Source organism: Canis lupus, chromosome 5 (assembly GCF_003254725.2).
Source record: "Canis lupus dingo isolate Sandy chromosome 5, ASM325472v2, whole genome shotgun sequence".
NCBI lineage: Eukaryota > Metazoa > Chordata > Mammalia > Carnivora > Canidae > Canis > Canis lupus.
Genome location: NC_064247.1, coordinates 32595507 through 32613923, shown reverse-complemented (window position 1 = coordinate 32613923; position 18417 = coordinate 32595507). Strand labels below are relative to the sequence as shown.

The window sequence follows — 18417 nt, the reverse complement described above, 5'->3', positions numbered from 1 at the left end:
CGCCCCCCCCCCCCCCGCCGCCCCGTAAGGAAAGGCCGCTGGGGATTTGTGACCCCAGCTCCCAGCCATTCCGGTGACCCCATGCCATCAGCAAGGTCTCACGGGCTGCCCGCCGGGTGCGGACCGCGGCTGTCTGGGAGACCCTTTGGCTGTCTGGGAGACCCTTTCTAGATCCTGGACGCCGGCTGCCCTGGGGGTGCCACCCACTCCCACCGCAGGGGAGGGGGGCGGGCTGGAGGCAGGCGGCTCCTGGGAGCGCCCGCGTGATAGGGGGTGGAGGTCAGAGTCTGCTGCTGCTGCAGCCCGTGGCAGAAATAGAAGTATCCCTGGACACGGGCACCGTGTTCGTGTTGCCAAGGAGCTCCCACACAGCCTTCGGAAAGGAAGTGACCCAGGTGTGACCTTCCCCGAACACTCCTCGGCTACTGCTACCTGCTGCACTTGTATTTGTGAAACTGGTTTGGAGGGCCTGGGGAAATGAAGCAGCCAGAGGCCCCAGAAAAAGAGGAAGGGGGATGCGGCAGATTTCGACACCAGCTGTGGCAGGCTCTAGGGAACGGGGTCACAGAGCATAGGATGGTGTCCATCTCTCTTCACCTGCTTATTGTCTGGCTCCCTGAGACCCTACCATGGAAGGTGCAGAAAGGCATGTGACAAGACAGCTTTTAGTCCTGGCAAGAATGGGGAAATCCGAAGACAGTGTTTCGAGCAGGTTTTATTATGCTGGGGATGGGGGAGGAGAACTATGTCATGTTTATGACCCTTTCTCTCTCCTGCATCCCTTCAGATGGCATTAGTTCTATTTTTGTTCCAGAAGACTGAGAAGGAAGGTAACTTTGTTTCTGAGTCAGTTGGGTGATGAGAATGGCCCCCTCCCCCCCCCCCCCCCCCCCCCCCCCCCCCCCCCCCGCCGCCAAGCTTGATACTGGTATCAAGGATGGGGACATGCTCAGAGGGGCTGGTAGGTGGGTGGGCGTCTCCTGATAATGCAGAATGTAACCAGCGCCAGGGCGAGGAGGCCGAGTGAGATCACGCCGACGATGAGGGGCAGCAGGTTGAAGTGTTCGCTGGGACAAGAGAAACCTGGCAGAAAGGGAGGGCGGGCAGGCATCAGGGTGGTGGTGGGGCACAGGTGGGAGGAGGATGGGAGGAAGGCGTGGGGGGGACATGGGGAAGTAGAGTGATGAGTGCCCTCGAAGCTCCTAGGGAAAGAGGGCAGAGTCCTGCTGAGGAAGTAGGGCAGTTGCCCTAAAGCTACAAGGCTGAGAGAGAAAGGAAAGTTCAAGATCTCATAAAGGAGGCGGGTGGCCGTCAGAGCAGTGGGAGCCTTCTAGGAGGGAGGACTAGTTCTTACTTGGCCCAAAGGCCCCTGAAGGGGGCAGCTGAGCAGCCTGCAGCTTCAGGTGGAGCAGGTCAAGGCGCAGAGCTGGCGTAAGAAGGATGCTTGCATTTCTGCAGCTGAAGCTCTGGCCCAGGGGGGCTTGGAGAGCTCGGAGGGATGCGTTCTGACCTGAGAATGTCCACTCTGAAAGAGCGAGGAAGGGTCAGCTCTGGAGCCTTGTCCCCGCCACCCCGATTTAGATCCCCTTTCAGGAGCCCGGACATTCAGGGCAAGCGACCCGAGGGCGGGTGACTCACGCGCCGCCTGCGGAAAGGACACGTTGTACTGCAGAGCCAGGTAGTCGAGGTAGACTGAACCCTGCTGCGGCTCCTGCGAAGGCGACCAGGAAGGCTGAGAGTGGCCGGAGCCCCCAGCACAGCAAAGGGTGGGGGGATAGGGGGACACGAGGGGGCCGGGGTGGGGAGGTACCTGTGTGAACCCGAAGCTGAGCTGCCCGAAAGGGAAGGAGAGAAGCAGATGGGGGCGGGCCCCGTCACAGTCCCCCCAGGGCTTGGTACTGTTGGGGTTCAGCACCGAGATGCCCCAGGCCTGTAGCGGTTAAAAAGAGGTTTTGAAGGCCGCAGCCGCCCGGGGTTCCCTGTTTCCTCCATCCCCTCCCTGCGTGCCCCCTTCTCTCTTCTTCCTTCTGCAGTGCGGTGAGCGACCTCACCCCTGCCCCCACGGGTGGCTCTACCTGGCCTCCGGCCTGGGTTGGGTACACAACCCCGATCTGAATCCGGGCTTGGAGCCGGGCGCAGGGCTGGGAACCCGTAGTCCAAGTGTAGTCTCCTATGGCGTCCTGGGGGCCAGGGCCGGGACTGGGAGGTGGTGGCCTTGGCCCTGGCCCCGGCTGGGTGTAGCTGGTGGAGGTGTGGGGTTTGCCGGTGCCCGTGGTGCCCGTGGTGTTGCTTGTGCTGTTGCTCGTGGTTGGGTGAATGGTGGTGTTTCTGTGCCCCGGGGTTGTCGGGGCCTGGTGAGTGGTGGTGTTGGGCACATGGCTGGTGGTCTCCGCGGTGGTGGTGCTGTGGCTGGTGGTCCCAGGGCTTCCTGTGCTCTCTGTAGCCGTAGGGGTCACCGTGAAGGAGGGCAGCAGGGTGGCCGACTTTTTATGGGGACAGTCGCTCCGGGTCCCCTGGGCTTGGAGCAGAGGGGAGGGTTGGTTAGCAATGGGGCAGTGTCCCCCTGAGCCCCTTCCCCTCGGGCCCCCCCTTACCTGCTAGCAGCCCCACCAAGGCCCCCAAGAAAAACACGGCTGGCCTCATAACCGATCGGCCTCACCCCAGTCGGTGCGGGACGGTGTGTTCAACACCAGCCTGTAGCCTCTGCCTTCTTTTGGAAGAGGAATTAAGTGTCTGACTTCCTGTGGCAGCCCAGTCCACCCCCAGCCTGACTCAGGCACCTCAGCCCCAGCCACCAATCACTTAGTCATTGAACCCCTGTCACCAAGTGAGGGGATGGGTCACCAGCCTCAATATCACAGGTAGATGCGGAGTTTGGGGACAGTTGGTCCTTGCGGACCTACTTGTCTACTTCAGCCTGTTTGGTGGGCCGGAGGGGTTACAGAACCAGCGGGGAACAGCACCCCACCCCTTGCTTATGTCCTCCAGTTCTAGGGGTTAAGTGTTTCTATTCCCTCTTTTCCATTTGTCACTTCCTCTTGACAGAACATGTGAGGCACTTATGATGGTGCTTGCGTCTTGGCCTTTAGAGTGGGTCACTAGCCAACAAATGCTACCCCACTAGCGGGTCAGCAGGGAGAGGATAACAAAAAAAGGAAACCCAAGGGAAACTTGAGGGACTATGAACTGGGGGTGGAGTGGTGGCCCCAGCCAGGGAGGCCCTGGGACACAGGTGGGAGGGAAGGGGAGGCAAGAAATGAGAAGCCCAAACAGGCAGTTTCCAAGTCATTTTATTCAGAATTTTGTGTTTGTTTTCTGAATCAATAAATACTATACAAAACAATGTAAAAATGGCTACCACTTTTTCTCCCCTGCTCCCCCCCACCTGGGGACAATCCTCTGGGCCATTTAACTCTGGGATTCTCCAGATTTGGTCCAGCAAATGAGGTTGAGTGACACTATGGCCCCTGGCAGCCTCTGAAGAGGCACGTAGCTGGGGTGGGGGAGAGCCTCTGGGGTTTGGAGGTTGACTAGGTTACGGAGATGGATTAGTGTTTTTGGGAGAAGAGACGGCGCCTGGAGCAAGAGCCTGCCCCAAAGAAAAGGGTGTCTAAAATGTTCACGTTCCTTCTTTTGCCTCAAAAAGTGACATTTATTCAAAGAAAAAAAAAAGGAAAAAAATGACAAGATGTCCATCCCTTGGCTCCCTTCCCTCCCCCCTCCTGCTCTTCTGCCCCCCCCAGACTGAGGCCAGGGTCAGGCTAGGTAGCAGGACCACCCCTCAGATGAGGTCAGCAACATTGAGGGGCATTTCCTCAATGGAGGTGTTGTAGAAAGTCTCGATGTCTCGAAGAGTCCTCTTGTCTTCTTCTGTCACCATGTTAATAGCCACACCCTTCCGGCCAAATCGTCCACCACGGCCGATTCTGGTGAGAATAGGACAGGTTCAGTCTGGCTCAGGATGGGGGCAGGACAGAGCCTGAGCTCAGGGCTGGGGGAGGGAACATTTTAGATCTGCACTTACCTGTGGATATAGTTTTCCCTGTTGGTAGGAAGGTCATAGTTGATGACTAGAGACACCTGCTGCACATCGATGCCTCTGGCCTGGGTCGGGAGAGGACAGGTCAGCAGGAGGAAGGGTGGGGGACCAGTGCGCGTAGCAGGGACCGCTGTGTGTGTAGGCAGCCAAAGGGAAGGCAAAGGAAACAGCAGCCCCTCTTCCCAGCACCCTGAGGCATGTCACATTTTATTCCAAGTTGCTACTTTCCTGAGGGGGGCACAAGCAAGCCCCCTGGAGAGGGAATCAGCTTGGGTCCTCCCTCCTTCCCAGGGTTCTCCATTCCCTACTCACCAGCAAGTCAGTGGTAATCAGTACTCTGCTAGAGCCCGAGCGGAACTCCCTCATGATAACATCTCGCTCCTTCTGGTCCATGTCTCCGTGCTATAGTGGGGACCAGAGGGGAGGGCGCGTGTCACAGGCGCACAGGCTCGGAGGCCCAGGCACACGGGCACTACGGGGAACAAGGGAGAGAACGCACCATGGCAGACACGGTGAAGTCTCGGGCGTGCATCTTCTCGGTGAGCCAATCCACCTTCCTTCGGGTGTTGATGAAAATGACTGCCTGTGTGATGGTCAGAGTCTCGTACAAGTCACACAGCGTGTCCAGCTTCCACTCCTGGGAGGGGGAAGGAGATCAGTGAGGGGCTCTACCCAGGGATGTACAGCCAGGCAAGCCCCCCCCCTGCACCGGGCCCCACCTCTCGCTCCACGTTGATGTAGAACTGGCGGATGCCCTCGAGGGTCAACTCTTCTTTCTTGACCAGAATCCGAATGGGGTCCCTCATGAACTTCTTGGTCACCTCAAGCACGTCAGAAGGCATCGTGGCAGACAGCAAAACCACCTAATGGGAAAGAGCAGCCTTGGGGTAGGGGATCCTCCAGGCTGGCCCCCCCTCCCCTAGCAAGCAAGTAAGTTGTCGCCTAATGCAGAAGCTAGGGCATGAAAAGGCTTGAGGCCCCCGGATTCTTTGTGGCTCCTGCAGCATGTGCTGCTGCTGTGACCCCCACCACACAGCCACCTACAAAGGAAACCTTGACCGCCCACTAGAGTCTGTGAACCCCTTTCTCACCTGGGTGTTGCTGTTGAGCTTTTGGAATATGTCATAGATCTGGTCCTTGAATCCACGGCTTAACATCTCATCAGCTTCGTCCAGTACAAACATCTTGATATATTTGGGAGCTACAAGAGGAGAAAACCCCAATGGACAGTAGTGAGGGAACCAGGAAACCAAACTTCAAGTTCCTGATCGAGAACACTAAGGAACAAGAGATCTGCTCTCAGGATACGAAGGCTGATCCTTTGCCAAGACTCCCACACGAGGCCAGCTGACAGGCCAGGGAAGTAGAACACTCCCCGGGGCTGAGGACGGGGAAGCCAGGCTCAGATGACACGCATGGGCTCATCACAGAGCAACTCTTTCCCAGGTGCATGCTAGCCCGTCAGAGGAGGACACTGCGAAGGGGGGGGGGGGAAGGCACGAGTGGGAGGGTTAAAGAGGACAGCCAGACTCACATAGGTATCTCCGGTTCAGCATGTCAAACACACGACCCGGGGTGCCCACGATGATATGAGGAGCCTCCATCTGAAGCTTCTGCACCTCAGCACGTACATTGGTCCCCCCAATGCAGGCATGGCAGGAAGCACCCATGTAATCTCCTAATGCCATGACTACCTTCTGTATCTGGACTCAGAAAAAAAAAAATGTACCCAATTATGAGCTATGATCAAGGCAGGTCCCGTTTAAGATGCTTCTAGTAAAATAAAAAATAAGTAAGTAAATAAATAAATAAAATGCTTCTAGTGTTCTCTCCAACTCAGACGTGCACCATTAAACTCACTTTTCAGACAAGAAACAGGCAGATACTTCACTTAAGATCACACTGCCAGTAAGTGGCAGGCTCAGGATTTGAGCTTGGTCTGGCTCCTAAGAATACAAGGATTCACACTAACAGCCCTTTCTAAAAGCCATGACGACCCATTGATTTGATCTCACTCCAACTAGTTTTATGAATGGAAGGCCATCTACCCGTGTCCTACTGAACTCCTGCCACAGAACCTGTGCTAGGTGACACGTTCGCTTTTTTTATTTTTTTTTATTTTTTATTTTTTTAAGATTTTTTTTTTTATTTATTTATTCATGATAGTCACAGAGAGAGAGAGAGAGAGAGAGAAGCAGAGCGAGAAGCAGGCTCCATGCACCGGGAGTCCGATGTGGGATTCGATCCCGGGTCTCCAGGATCGCGCCCTGGGCCAAAGGCAGGCGCCAAACCGCTGCGCCACCCAGGGATCCCCGTTCGCTTTTTTTAAAAGAGCATGTTCTGCACATACATTAAGGCCCTACTGAATTCTTCCAGAACTCTTCACTTACAGTACCTTACCTCAATTCACCGATAAGCATAGAATCATCCTAAACTCACCATAAAACTAATATCCTACTTATGAGACTAGCATTTCTGACCCTTTCTCCACCAAGACCCAAGAAAGGTCTCATTAAAATTTTATGTGCCCTAGGCATGAAACAGCTCTGGCCACCAATCCAGGCATCAAGCTAGGATGAACACAGGACTGCCCGTCTGCTTTGCCCCTGGCTGATATAAGAGCACCACCACCACCAAGGTGTCTCTTTGCCCATTGCCAGGGGGTTTGTTCATAAAACAGCCACCAAACTTGCCCAGCCAGCCAGGCTCCACCTTGCAACCTTTTCATTTGACTCAGGAAATGGGTGGAGAAAATAATGCTTATTGTGTTTGGGTAGGAAAGACCTCGTAATTAATCCTAACAAGCTCTCAAACATCCGGAAGTCCTCAACTTATTTCTTTACACAGTCCCCACCCCCCCAACCATTCAGTTCTTAAATAGATAGTGGTCCTGAGGAACACACATCTATGCTTTTTTTAATGACCACATTTCTAAAGCAGTCCTTCAGGGAAGGAACAAAAAAGCCTACATACTCACCTGCTGAGCCAACTCCCTAGTGGGTGCCAGGACCAAGGCCTGTGTAGCCTTTAGATCCAATTCAATTTGTTGCAGAATCGATATGGCAAAAGTGGCTGTTTTCCCAGTCCCAGATTGGGCTTGAGCGATCACATCATAACCTAAATAGATCGAGAAAAACAAGACATGAGAATACATACATTTCAGAGTCATGAGATGTTCAAGGCTTTACTTTACCCACAAGAAGCCAATGGAGCCATGTGCCAAGCATGACGTGCTCCACAGACTTTACCCCATGACAACAGAGTGCCCACACAGAACATTAACTCATTCAGTACTGCACAAAGCTCAGAAACAGGTACCAGCAGAAATCAAACCAGCCATGCATGTGGCCAGGGCATGAACACAGACCAAAAGCCAAGCCTGGATAAACAAGGAGTTGCTCGGTCCCCGACTGATAGGAGACAGGCACCAACCAGATACCACTGTACCCAGTTTAGGGACAGCCCAGAACCTGTCCTGGGACAGGAGGCTTACCCTTGATACAAGGAAGAATGGCTCGCTGCTGGATGGCAGAAGGCTTCTCGAAACCATAAGCATAGATGCCACGGAGAAGGGACTCGGAGAGGTTCATGTCATCAAAGCTGTCAACAATCTCATTCCAGTTACTCTGTAGGACAGAGAAAAATCACAGTAGTCAAACGGGGGTCTGTGTTCTCGCAGAACAGAGGGCACCTTGGTACCAGCCCCAGAGCTGCAGATCCCTGCACCTCTCCTCCCTCTGGGGAAGCCAGCTGGCTCTACCCGGCCTGGGCAATCAGTGAGGGCCAGTCCACTTGTGAAACCAGAGGCTAAACAGGGCAGGAGAGGAGACCAGACTCCTCCGGCAACCTGGTTCGTACAACCCAGGACGTAGATACTTTATACCAATCATCGAAAAGGAATGAGAATTGGGGAGAGGAAACAGGAACAGGTTCCTGTTAGGGGACAGGAACCACCCCTCCCGAGGTCAGGGGAGGCTGCTACAGACCGTCTTTTCCAGAGAGGGGGAACAATGGCTCAAAGCTCCCGGCTCACCTCGATGACGCCTTCGGGCTCCATCCCATCGGGGCCATTGTCTCTGGATCTGTTGGTGGAAAGCAGATGCACACCAACTGAGACGAGTTAGAAATCCGCGCGGCCGGGCTCTCCCCAGCAAGCGGTCCCGCCCGTGCCATCAGCCTCCACTCCCCGAGGACACAGCCCTTCCTCCTCCACCGACTCGGGCCCCGGCCCCCGCAGGCCACAGGGAACGCCGCCGCGCCCCCCGGGACCCTGAGGGGGTCCGCGCCCCCGCCCACGTGTCCCGGGCCGGCCGGAGCGCGTGCGCCTCCCCCCGCGGCCCCGGCGCGCCGGAAGTCCCGCCCCTTGCCTCCCGGCTGCGAGGGGAGGACATCCCCTTCCCCCCACGTCACTCCGCCCGCGCCCTCCCCCACCCCTCCAGCCCGTCTCCCCCCCTTGCGGTGCCCGGATGTGGGAGGCCGCGGGCGGTGGCGGCCTCGCGCACAATGAGCCCCAGCAGAGCTAGAGAAGGGGGAGATTGCACAACACTCAGCAGCGAAGGGGGCTGGGGGAGGGGAGCCCCTCAGGCCGCCATGTGCTCGCTCCCTCGACCACCCGGCGGCGTCTCCCCCCGCCACGGAACAATCCACAGCCCGCCCGCCCCGTCGCGAAATGGCGTCGCCCTCCCATACCTCAGGCCGCTCACCCCTGAAGGAAAGTGGACCTGCCCATCCGCAGTTTGCCAATTGCCCGGCTTGTGCGGCAAAATGGACCCGCCCGCCCGGCGCCGGGTGGGCTCCCGGTGCCTCACGCGGCCGCTCCTCGGGGTCAGGCTCGGTCCTGGCCGTCAAGAAAACCAGCACACTGAACGGCCGGCTTCTCCCGCCCCGACCCGGCTCTCCGCGCGACCGAGCGCCCGGCTCAGAGGACCCGGGCGCCCCCCGCTCCGGCGAGTGGTCCCGTCAGAATCCCCCAGAACCCCGAGCGCGCGCGAGCCCTCCCTCGCCAAAGAGGCGTCCGGACCCGCCGGCCGCCGCCGCCGCCGCCGCCGCCGTCGTCCCCCGCGCCGGGTCGCGACCCCCGCCTGGCGCTCGGGCCGGGGCCTCGCGCGCCGCGTCGGGGACAGCGGCCTCAGGGCAGGCCTCGCACGCCGGGCCCCGAGGGCCGGACCTCCCTCGCTACCCCCCCCCCCGGGACCGGGCCTCCCGGCGTAAGGCCGCCCCGCACAACCCCGGGAGGGAGAGGCCCGGGGTTGGGCCTCGGCTTCCCCCGCCCCCCGCGGGACCCTCGAAAAGGAGCGGCTGGGTGAGTAGCCTCGATCTCTTGCAATAAGGATTTCTTACCGGGAATCCTGACTCGCAGACATGATCCTTAGAAACTAGGGCGGAGTGCCCGCCTATCGACAACTTATAGAGCGCCCGACCCCGCCCCAGCCATCGCATTGGCTCGGCCGCCTCGGCCCCGCCGCCGGCGCTCAGCGACTCGGCGTGACGTTAGTTCGCCGGCACCCCGGCACGCCGCCACCATTGGACAAGCTGAACGCCTATCAAGATGAGGACCCGCCCCTGCAGCCCCATTGGCTATGCGGCCCGCCTTTCTCGCCGGTGCGGAAGTGACATACGGGAGTCAGGCCTCGAGGCCCGGCAGCCATCTTGGGGCCCAGCGCCCCTACACGTGCGGAGGCGAGAGCGCCCGGGTCATGTGCTCCAGCGGGCCCTATCGCGCGCGAGGGGCGAGGTCTCAGCCTCCAGGGACTTCCGGGCTCCCGGGACCGCCGCTTCCCTTGGCCTCCGCTCCAGGTGCGCACGGGACCCGCACCTTAGTCGTTCGTGTTGTGCAGCAAAGGTAGACGGACTCCGCCCCGAGCCGTCGCGAGCGTGCGGCGCGGGTGGAAGCCGAAGGCGTGCGCACCTGGCAGGGGCAGGGGCGGGACGGGGGCGCCTCCGGGCACTTGTGGGGGCTGCCCCGAAGTTCCCTTACCTCTGAGCCCCAGCTTCCCTGCGGTGGGGGCTGAGGGTGGGGTCCGGGGATGACCGGTCCCGGGGGAGAGGGGGAGGACGGGGCATGGCGGGCCCCGTGGTCTCGACACCTATGGCAGTGTGGCCAACGGTGACTGCTGAGCCCGAGCCTGACAGATGGAAGACCAGCACTGTGTATCTCCAAAGGATCCTTTATTGACCAGAACAGGACCGTGGCATTTATATATATATATATATAAAAAAAAGTTTGAAGATCTGGCAGGCAGTAATCCCTTTGCCCGCCCACCACCCCCAGCACAAGATTTTCCTGCCCCCGCCCCTGCACACATAAAGGGGATGACTGCCCCACCCAGGCCACAAGGCGACGCTCCGCCCCAGCAGAGGGGGGAAAGGGGGCTGTTCCGTGGCCACCCCCTCAACATCGGAAATCAATAAGTATTCTCTCAAAGAAAAAAAATAACAGAAATCAATTAAACATTTAAATATGAAAAACCAAAGGGAATCGGGTGGGGAGAGGCAAGAGAGGAAAGGAACTGGAGTTTCATGGGAAAGAAGGGTGCCCCATGTCCCCATGCCCATTAATGAATGGGCTTGAGGCCTGGGATACGAGGCTCACACAGTGAGTTTGCAGTGACACAGCTCCTTGTAGATCTGCCGACGAAGTTTGGGCATGTCCTGCTGGGTGAAGCTGAATGGCTGAGACAGGGCCAGGTGCTTGCAGTACTGGGTGTTAACAAAGCAGGCCATAAGAACCATCTACTGAGCATCCCCCCAGGTCAGGACCTGTGCTGTGCTGCACAGGAGCCAGATCCACCTCACCAAACCTTTCACAGAACATCCACATTTCACACACAAAGCCAACGTCCCATAGCCTAAGGCTCAAAGCCTGACTCTAGAGTCACTGTTCTCGATACCTGAAGAAAATGCTTTGCACTGGGGGTTGGGAAGCAACTGTACCAGGGCCAGAGACCAAGGACCAAGAGACCCAGGCCAAGTGTGGGCCCGGGGAAGCCGGGAGACCAAGGGGATCCGAGTTTCTGCACACTAACACCTAAGGTTCCTCTCTGCTTCACAAGTGCCTGTGAGCCAAACCAGAGAGGTGGAACAGCCTCCCACCTCCTTACCAAACCTTTAACCCCACCGATCTCTGCTTACCTGTAACACAAAGGCACCACAGTCACTGTCATTATTCTGCCTGGCCACGTTCTAGAGAATAAAAAAGAAGTCCTTCACCTGGACGCTCCTCGGGGTGTGGCTTCCACTTCTTCCTCCTACCGCTCCTCTACCACCACCATCACCACCTGTACCCCTCCCTCCAGACACTTACCATTTTGAAGTAACCTTTCCAGCCCTGGTGGAAATCCAGCCGGTCTTTCTTCACTGCTTCTGCCTGTAGGTACTTGGCAATATGCTATGGAGACAGGAAAAAGAGGAAGTGATGCCTCGGTTTCCCAAGTGAACCTAGGGTACAGTGGTCCCAGGCACCAGGCCTGCCCTTCTGCCCACTATGCCTTGCCACTGGATTCTCCACCCCCCCCCCACCCCCCCCCCACCCCCCCCCACCCCCCCGCCTTCCCTCTCAAACCTTAGGGCAGCGGCGGTTTAGGGTGCGCTGCGAGTCAAAGTAGGTGATGGTGCGTCGCCTCACGTCAACAGAGATGAGGGACCAGTGCACCTCCAGGTGGATGGGGATTAGCAGGAGCTCCTTATTGAAGATGTCCACCTAAGGAGGGTGGTGTCAGAGGTCAGGTTGGACAGCAGGAGCCACCTGCCCATTGCCGCGAGGGTCCTAAAGAGTGGAGGCGGAGACAAGGAGCCCAGTGGGCAAGCACACAGCTGAGCCCCTCCACTGTGAGGTGAAGTTCAGCATGTGTAGATTCCAGGGGTGAGGGAAGAAGGCAGGTCAGAAGACCTACTGTCACAACACACCTGAGACCCCAGGATGGCCAGGTACTTTCTTTCCACACATTAAAGGCACGAGTACTTAATAGCTAAAAACCCAGGCTCAGGATTCTGGAGCCAGCCCGCTGGGGTTTAAACCCAGCTCCTCCATTTCCTAGCTTGTGACCACGGGTGAGCTACGGAATGGCTCTCCGTGCCACCGTCCTCTTAGATGTAAGAGGCTGCGAATAACAGTGCCTATCTCACTTGTTTGTTACCAGAGTTAAATTAGTTCCTGTCCATGATACGTTAACAGCACCGCACAGGACCTAGTAAGGGGTCGGCCCGTTACCACAACCACCCTGTGAGGGAGTTCTCAGTCAGCCTAACGATGGAACTGCAGCCTGGGAGAGTAGGGCACCTTTCTGACGGGCACAGGAGAAAGGACACAGGGGACACAGGCCACGTTCTTTCCACTGTGTTATCCCACCCATACTGGGAGAAGCGGGCCTGCCAGGTCACTGCAGGTGTAAGCCCCTGAACCCGGGGACAGAAACTAAAATGCCAGAGCCAGTCCCACTTCACTCTAGACCAATTTTTTCACCTTTGGCGGGAGGGCAGGGACCCCAACTAGAGGGGAGAAAAGATACCCACCCCTACCCCATCACCAAACGCGTTCCCTCATTTTCCCCAGTAACTTCTGCCACTAACCCAGGCCTCCCCAATTCCTAGCTCTTCTTCATTCCCACATCCAACCCATCTGAAAATACCATGGTTCTACCCACAAAACCTATCCTAGAGAAAGCCACTTCCATTTCTGCACTCAGCGCCCTGCTCCAGGCTTCTGTGCTCCCCTCCCTGGCCAGTCTGCCTGCTTCTACTCTTCCCCCCACTTCCAGTCTACATGAAGCAGGAGTTGAAAACATGAGGGACTTCCCAGGCTCCTTAAAACTTTTCAGTGGCTTCTCCATGCACATCAAGAAAGATCCTCCTCTGCCTCTCCTCCATGCCTTACAGGATCAACTCTGACCGGATTTCTTACTACACTCCCTCCACTCAGATGCTCCAACTATACAGGACACCCACATGGGCCTTCGGTGCCTCAAATGCTCATTCTCACTCTGGGTCCCATGTACTTGCTACTCCTTTGCCTAGACCACTCCTCCCCCAGATCTGCAGGGCCAGCTCCTTGGCCTTCAAACCTCAGAGAGGAGAGGCCTCCCCAAACCGCCCAATCTAAAGGGCCTAGCTCCCGGGCTACTGCATTACCCTTTCAGGTGATTCATAGCACCTAGCACTAGCTGAAATTTAACCTATTTATTTACCCTTAACTCCATAAAGGCAAGTTTTCCTTACTCAACACTGAATCCCTTGTGCCTACGACTACCTCACACATACCAGAGCCTTATTAATACTTGAAAGACTGAGTGAGCAGGCTTTGAGGAAGGGCTCCTAGAAAACAGAACTCTAATCCTCTACAGGCAAGGTGTCACACCAGCGTATATGAATTGATAACTCACGTTTTTGGTCCACCTTTTCACCCCATCATAACCCTTGGTGCGGAGTTTATCATAGAAGAAACTGTTGAAGAAATGCACCTGTGCCAATGATACAAAAGACCTGGATGGAACTGAAAGAGCTCAGGCCCCCTTGCCAGGTCCCCTCCACCCTGGCCGCTTGCTTCCTTTCATTAGGGCTCCAAGGGCCAGTTTCAATAACCTGCACTCCAACTCACTGAGGGTAAAAAACCAAAGCCTTTTTAACCTTATCTTACTGCTTCCCATCCCAATTTGTGGAGTTAGCCACAGGGAAAAACCCTACACTGGGGGAAAAGAATTAGTAAGTTCAGGACCACGATTACAAATTTGAGGAGCGCCTGGGTGACTCAGTCAGTTGAGTGTCTGACTCTTGGTTTCGGCTGGGGTTGTGATCTCGGTATTGAGAGCTCAAGCCCCTCGTTGGGCTCTGCACTCAGCAGGGAATCTGCTGGAGATTTCCTGCCTTCCCCCCCACTCTCCCTCCCTCCCCCCTCCCTTCCTTTCTCTCTCAAATAAACAAACTTTAAAAAAGAAAGATTACAGATTTAACTGACTGCCTTCTACCACCTCTCCCCCAAAACCAAGATCCTCTTTATGGATGAAGAGATAAAGGGGACTGAAAAAGCTGCTTCAAACTGCAGAAGGGCTTCTGGGGACTGAGGTACCTGGTTTGGGCCTACCTTTTCAGGGACCGTGTCCATGACCAGGTCTCCATACATGTTCATCACCTGGGGAGAAAATTGGAGGCAACTTGCCATGGAGAGTGCAGCATAGGTATAGGGCTCCCCCAAACAGAGGGCCCCAGACACCCTGCTCCCTAAATCCCCTTTTGGGCCCATTTCTCCACTACTCCTCACCTGGTCATTGAGCCAGTTCTGTCCATACAAGGTCCCCAGGTCATCCATGGTCAGTACATGCCGCTTATAGGCCACTCGGAAACCCCTCACCATGGCATTGCCTGGCATCCGCTGGTACGACTGGATCAGCTGCAGCACCAGGCCCTTCCTGAGTAGGCCAAGGGTGGAGTCACACAAGAGACAAGGGGGCTAGAGCATACAGAAGTACTTTTCTACTGCCCAGAATAAGAACCTAAACTAAGTTCTTATTCTTAAGAATAAGGGGGCACCTGGGTGGGGGCACCTAGGTGGCCCAGTCGGTTAAACATCCGATTCCTGATCTCAGCTCAGGTATTGATCTCAAGGTCGTGAGTTCAAGCCCTGTGTTGGGCTTCACACTGGGTGTGGAACCCACTTCAAACAAAAACTAATCCTTTCTTTGGGCCACACATCCTTTTGAGGACCTGCTAAAGGCCTAGTCTCCAGAGAGGCACAGGAGTATCAGGTATACATAATATTGCAGGATCTCAGGTAAAGACTCCACCCCAGTCAGTTTACAGGGGCGTGGCACTCTGCCTACAGGTTCCTCCCCCTCAGTTCTACCTTCCTCCATCCGCCTTGTACATCCCTATGGGAGAAAAGGCAGCAGCAACCTCTCCATACTCTCAGGGCCCAGCCCTCTTCTGACGACATCTCTTTCATGCCTCACCTGGAAGGTGTAGAGAACTCCTGCTGAAAAATGTCCTCCAATTTCTCTACCACCTCATCAGTGCTAAGAGGGATGAGGCTGCCATAAGTTTGAAGGAATTCATCCAAGATGCCTGAGCGGAAGGAAAGAGGAGTGGCGTGAGGCCTCCAGATTCCAACTTAGGAGTTGGCTACTAAGCAAGAGACTGGGTCCTCTAGGGTCCCTTACTCTGTACGCAGGTCACATGCTCCTCCCGCAGGGGGCTGTGCTGGCCAGCCTTTTCCCCAGGCCGCTCCACCTCTTCTGCAGCACTCAGATCTGAGCCCTGAAAGAGTTCCTGGGCCACATGGTCCCCGATGCTACACACGTTGCTGATGAGGATGCTGGCATCAGGGGGTGCCAGACCTCGTTCCCCTTCTGGCCCGGGTGGTCCCCCAAAGCCATTGGGAAGAGTACAAGAGAGGAGGCCTGTAGGACGGGGAAACAGGATGGAGATGAGAAATTGGCTCAGATCAAAGAACAGTGGGATAAGATTAAGTGACCCACACAAATTATAAAACCACGAGGATGAACTGAAACGTATCTACCCATATAAACCCTAAGGATGAAATGAGCATGTCTGAGAAGTTATAAAGAAACAGAAAAGAAAAAGTACTACTCATAACACAAAAGCAAGACAAGACTAAGGAGATAAACTTCAGAGATATCTATCACTATTAACCTGGCATCTAGTATAGGACCCTGCAAACGCTCAATTAATAAAAACATACCCCGAAATTGTTTGGTTGAGAATCCATAAAAGAAACATTCTGAGTGAGAATGGCACACAGAACAAGACAGGCGATGTAGTCCACTAGTCAGAGAAATCTCATCCCACCACAAGGAGAATGGCACCCTTTGCAGACACACATGCAAGGGTCCCCTTTATTCTCAAAGGGCAAATGAGGAATTTTAAGTGTCTAAAACTGTCCTGACTTTGGTAAACCACGTCTCCCTTTCTCATCTATACACAGGACACCTACTTAGAGACTCTGTATTCCAGCTTTGAGCATCTCCCCAGACTTAGTTGCTGCTCAAAGAGGCGCTTAAGACATCTCACAGATATTCCGGACTCACTCTGCCATCCTACTAGCCTTCGGCCCAGCTGTCACCACAGCCAGAAGCTCCTGATCCTCCAGGATCTGAACCCGCCCTACCCTCTCCCTCCACCCATTCCCACCTTACCAGAGTCAGGATCCAGAGGAGACTTTGGAGTCCACCTTAATCCATCTTCCTCCACTGGGGGCCCAGAGGACATTGGTGGAGACCCTCTCACCCCATCCTCAGCCATGAGAGCACCTAGCAGACCCAGCCGGGGTGGAGGTGGCCCCCGAGGGGAGTCAAAACGACAGCAGGGAGATGGCACCTGTGGTGTCGCACCCCCTTCCTGGGGTGAAAGATGGTTCTTGGGGTGTGCGAGGCTCCGCCGCCGGCCCCGGTGGCGCCCCCAAAGCTTCCAGTGGAATGTCAACGAGGTGCTTTTTGGGTAGAACAGCATCCGGAAAGCTCTCTTGGCTCTGCGGCGGCGCTGTGAGCAGGTTTTTCGATGAGTAGGGCGGGGAGGGCGAGGTCGCTGGGAGGCCCCCAGCTGACCCCATCTTGGAGGCAGCCTCCAAGCTGCCACTTCCTCTTCCTCATCTTCGTCCTCATCTTCCTCCTCTTCTTCCTCCTCTTCACTAGCTGAGGCATCAAAAGAGGGCCGAGGGACAGGGAGGCGTCTGGCTGGCGCTGTGGTCCCGGACCCAGGATCTGGCCCAAACCCTCCACCTGATTTGAGTCGGGGCTTGGGGGGTGGGGGCCAACGAATACGCTCCCGTCTGGGACTTGAGTAAGCTGGGGCTATGCCAGGTCCAGGAGGCTCAGGCCCCCAAGACCCGGACCCTTGTATAGTCTCTTTCATCTTCCAGTAGCCTGTAAAACAATGGTCAGAGTGTCAGAATCCAAACATCCTATACCCCAGATCTTGCTTCTCTTCCTCAGCATGCCTTCTCTGGAATCAGATGCAAATAATCTAAGGAGATAGGGCAAAACGCAAAACTACTGACTGCTGACATTTCCGGTTAACACGGTTCACAAGGGGCCCTTTAGAGCCTGTGCCATCATCTCTCCTCTGACCAGACAGAAGCAAGGGAGACTGGCTAAGCAGCAGGCCTCCGGGATCTTATTTCTCAGATCCCCAGGCTAAACCCAGTATTCTCAGGCTCTGCTTCTCTATTTTACTGCCAGGGGTATCCTAATTGAGAACCTAACGAGGGACGTGGCTCAGCACGAGAATGCTGACATGACACGGAGACAGCTGAGGAGAACACAACTTCCACAAGGAAACCGCGGTCCGGAGTGGGAAGAGAGTTCTCTACCACCCTGGAATGAATGGGGGGCTGGGGTGGGCAGGGTACGGGCATGCTCAGGTCGTCTCGGGAGGTCTCGGGGGGAACGGGGATCCCAGGGCTACGGTTCAGGGAGTAAAATCCAATGAAAACGGAAGAATGTTAAAGGAAACTGAAAGAGAACCCAACCGGTGCTCAGGCAGCCGGATCAAGGCGCTGGGACAGAACTGAGCCGCGTGAGCCAGGCTGGCCCAGCCCCCTCTCCTGGTTCCCGGGGGCCAGAATGCGTCCCACACCGGTTTGGTCCTACAGGCTCAGGGCAGTTCGGCGCCAGAGGGCCTTAAGAAGCCCCTTCAAGGGCCTCCTGGGCCCCCGTTAGGTAGGAATGAGGTCCAGGATTGGGAGAGGCCGCATCAGGGCTGGGGGAAGGGTAGGGGGCGTCCTCACCGGGAGCGGGGAAGCCGGGCTGACGGACCCGAGGGCGGGCGTCTCCGGCCTCAGGCTTCCCGGCTCATCTCTCCGGCGACGGCGGCGGCCCCGCCACTCCTGCTGTCTTCAGGCGCAGCCCTCTCAATTCAGGATTCCAACGCTTCTGGGCCGCGCGCCGCGCCGCGCCGCCGAGCCGCCCCGCCGCGGCCGCCTCTTGCTCTGCTTCAGCCTCCACCTCCACCACCTCCCCCTCCTCCTCCTGCTCCTCCTTCCCCTCCCGCGAGCCCCAGGCCCACCGGCGCTGGCGGCGCACGACTTGTACGTCACACCCGGCAAACAGCGCCGGCGCGGCCAGCACGCGCCTAGTCCCGCCTACCCGGGGGCGCAGACGCCACGGGACGGTCCCGCCCCCCGAGCCCTGCGCCCGGCTGCGCCTGCGCACGCTAGCTGCTCGGGGCCGCGCGCGGCGGTCCCACCGCTATCCCGCCTGCGCGTGCGTGCTGTCCGCTGCTGCGTGTCCCGCCGGGAGCGCTCCTAGGCGCTTGCGGGCCCGGACCCCGGGGCGGCGGGACCTGGGTCCCCTGGGGGCGCAGGCGGGGTGGGGGGGAGGGCAGCGAGGGCACTGGAAGCCGTTTATTCTCTTTTATTGAAGTCTAAGCGGGTC

General features: G+C 56.8%; 3 protein-coding genes and 4 non-coding genes across 8 annotated transcripts; all 7 read right to left on the bottom strand.

Moving 5' to 3' along the window:
• Positions 1 to 697: 697 nt before the first annotated feature.
• Positions 698 to 3001, bottom strand: CD68 (CD68 molecule). The gene is made up of 6 exons (XM_025428538.3): positions 2595 to 3001; positions 2076 to 2518; positions 1811 to 1930; positions 1639 to 1711; positions 1355 to 1525; positions 698 to 1083 (listed from the first exon to the last, which is right to left on the bottom strand). Exons 1-6 carry the CDS (start codon positions 2641 to 2643, stop codon positions 950 to 952), a joined length of 990 nt encoding a protein of 329 aa, XP_025284323.1. The 5' UTR covers positions 2644 to 3001; the 3' UTR covers positions 698 to 949.
• Positions 3002 to 3272: 271 nt separating this feature from the next.
• EIF4A1 (eukaryotic translation initiation factor 4A1) lies at positions 3273 to 9490 on the bottom strand. Of its 2 annotated transcripts, none has more exons than XM_025428537.3 (11): positions 9380 to 9490; positions 8073 to 8121; positions 7533 to 7665; positions 7017 to 7156; positions 5574 to 5742; positions 5131 to 5240; positions 4759 to 4902; positions 4539 to 4676; positions 4352 to 4441; positions 4025 to 4104; positions 3273 to 3926 (listed from the first exon to the last, which is right to left on the bottom strand). In XM_025428537.3, the coding sequence occupies exons 1-11, from the start codon at positions 9400 to 9402 to the stop codon at positions 3782 to 3784; spliced, it is 1221 nt and encodes a 406-aa protein (XP_025284322.1). In that variant the 5' UTR covers positions 9403 to 9490; the 3' UTR covers positions 3273 to 3781. The 2 variants fall into 2 exon arrangements, with proteins under 2 accessions (XP_025284322.1, XP_048966118.1); XM_049110161.1 differs by lacking the exon at positions 9380 to 9490 and adding an exon at positions 8743 to 8871.
• LOC112647675 (small nucleolar RNA SNORA67) lies at positions 4174 to 4314 on the bottom strand. Its single transcript, XR_003128422.1, has one exon. It is a non-coding gene; the product is annotated as a small nucleolar RNA SNORA67 (small nucleolar RNA).
• On the bottom strand, positions 5335 to 5472 carry LOC112647640 (small nucleolar RNA SNORD10). The gene has a single exon (XR_003128397.1). It is a non-coding gene; the product is annotated as a small nucleolar RNA SNORD10 (small nucleolar RNA).
• LOC112647684 (small nucleolar RNA SNORA48) lies at positions 6560 to 6704 on the bottom strand. Its single transcript, XR_003128430.1, has one exon. It is a non-coding gene; the product is annotated as a small nucleolar RNA SNORA48 (small nucleolar RNA).
• LOC112647683 (small nucleolar RNA SNORA48) lies at positions 7380 to 7500 on the bottom strand. The gene has a single exon (XR_003128429.1). It is a non-coding gene; the product is annotated as a small nucleolar RNA SNORA48 (small nucleolar RNA).
• A 698-nt stretch (positions 9491 to 10188) lies between the features above and the next one.
• Positions 10189 to 17999, bottom strand: SENP3 (SUMO specific peptidase 3). Its single transcript, XM_025428536.3, has 11 exons — positions 17772 to 17999; positions 16183 to 16908; positions 15187 to 15426; positions 14980 to 15091; positions 14292 to 14439; positions 14115 to 14162; positions 13417 to 13494; positions 11601 to 11738; positions 11343 to 11426; positions 11171 to 11221; positions 10189 to 10738 (listed from the first exon to the last, which is right to left on the bottom strand). The coding sequence occupies exons 2-11, from the start codon at positions 16895 to 16897 to the stop codon at positions 10628 to 10630; spliced, it is 1725 nt and encodes a 574-aa protein (XP_025284321.1). The 5' UTR covers positions 16898 to 16908; positions 17772 to 17999; the 3' UTR covers positions 10189 to 10627.
• Positions 18000 to 18417: the final 418 nt, after the last annotated feature.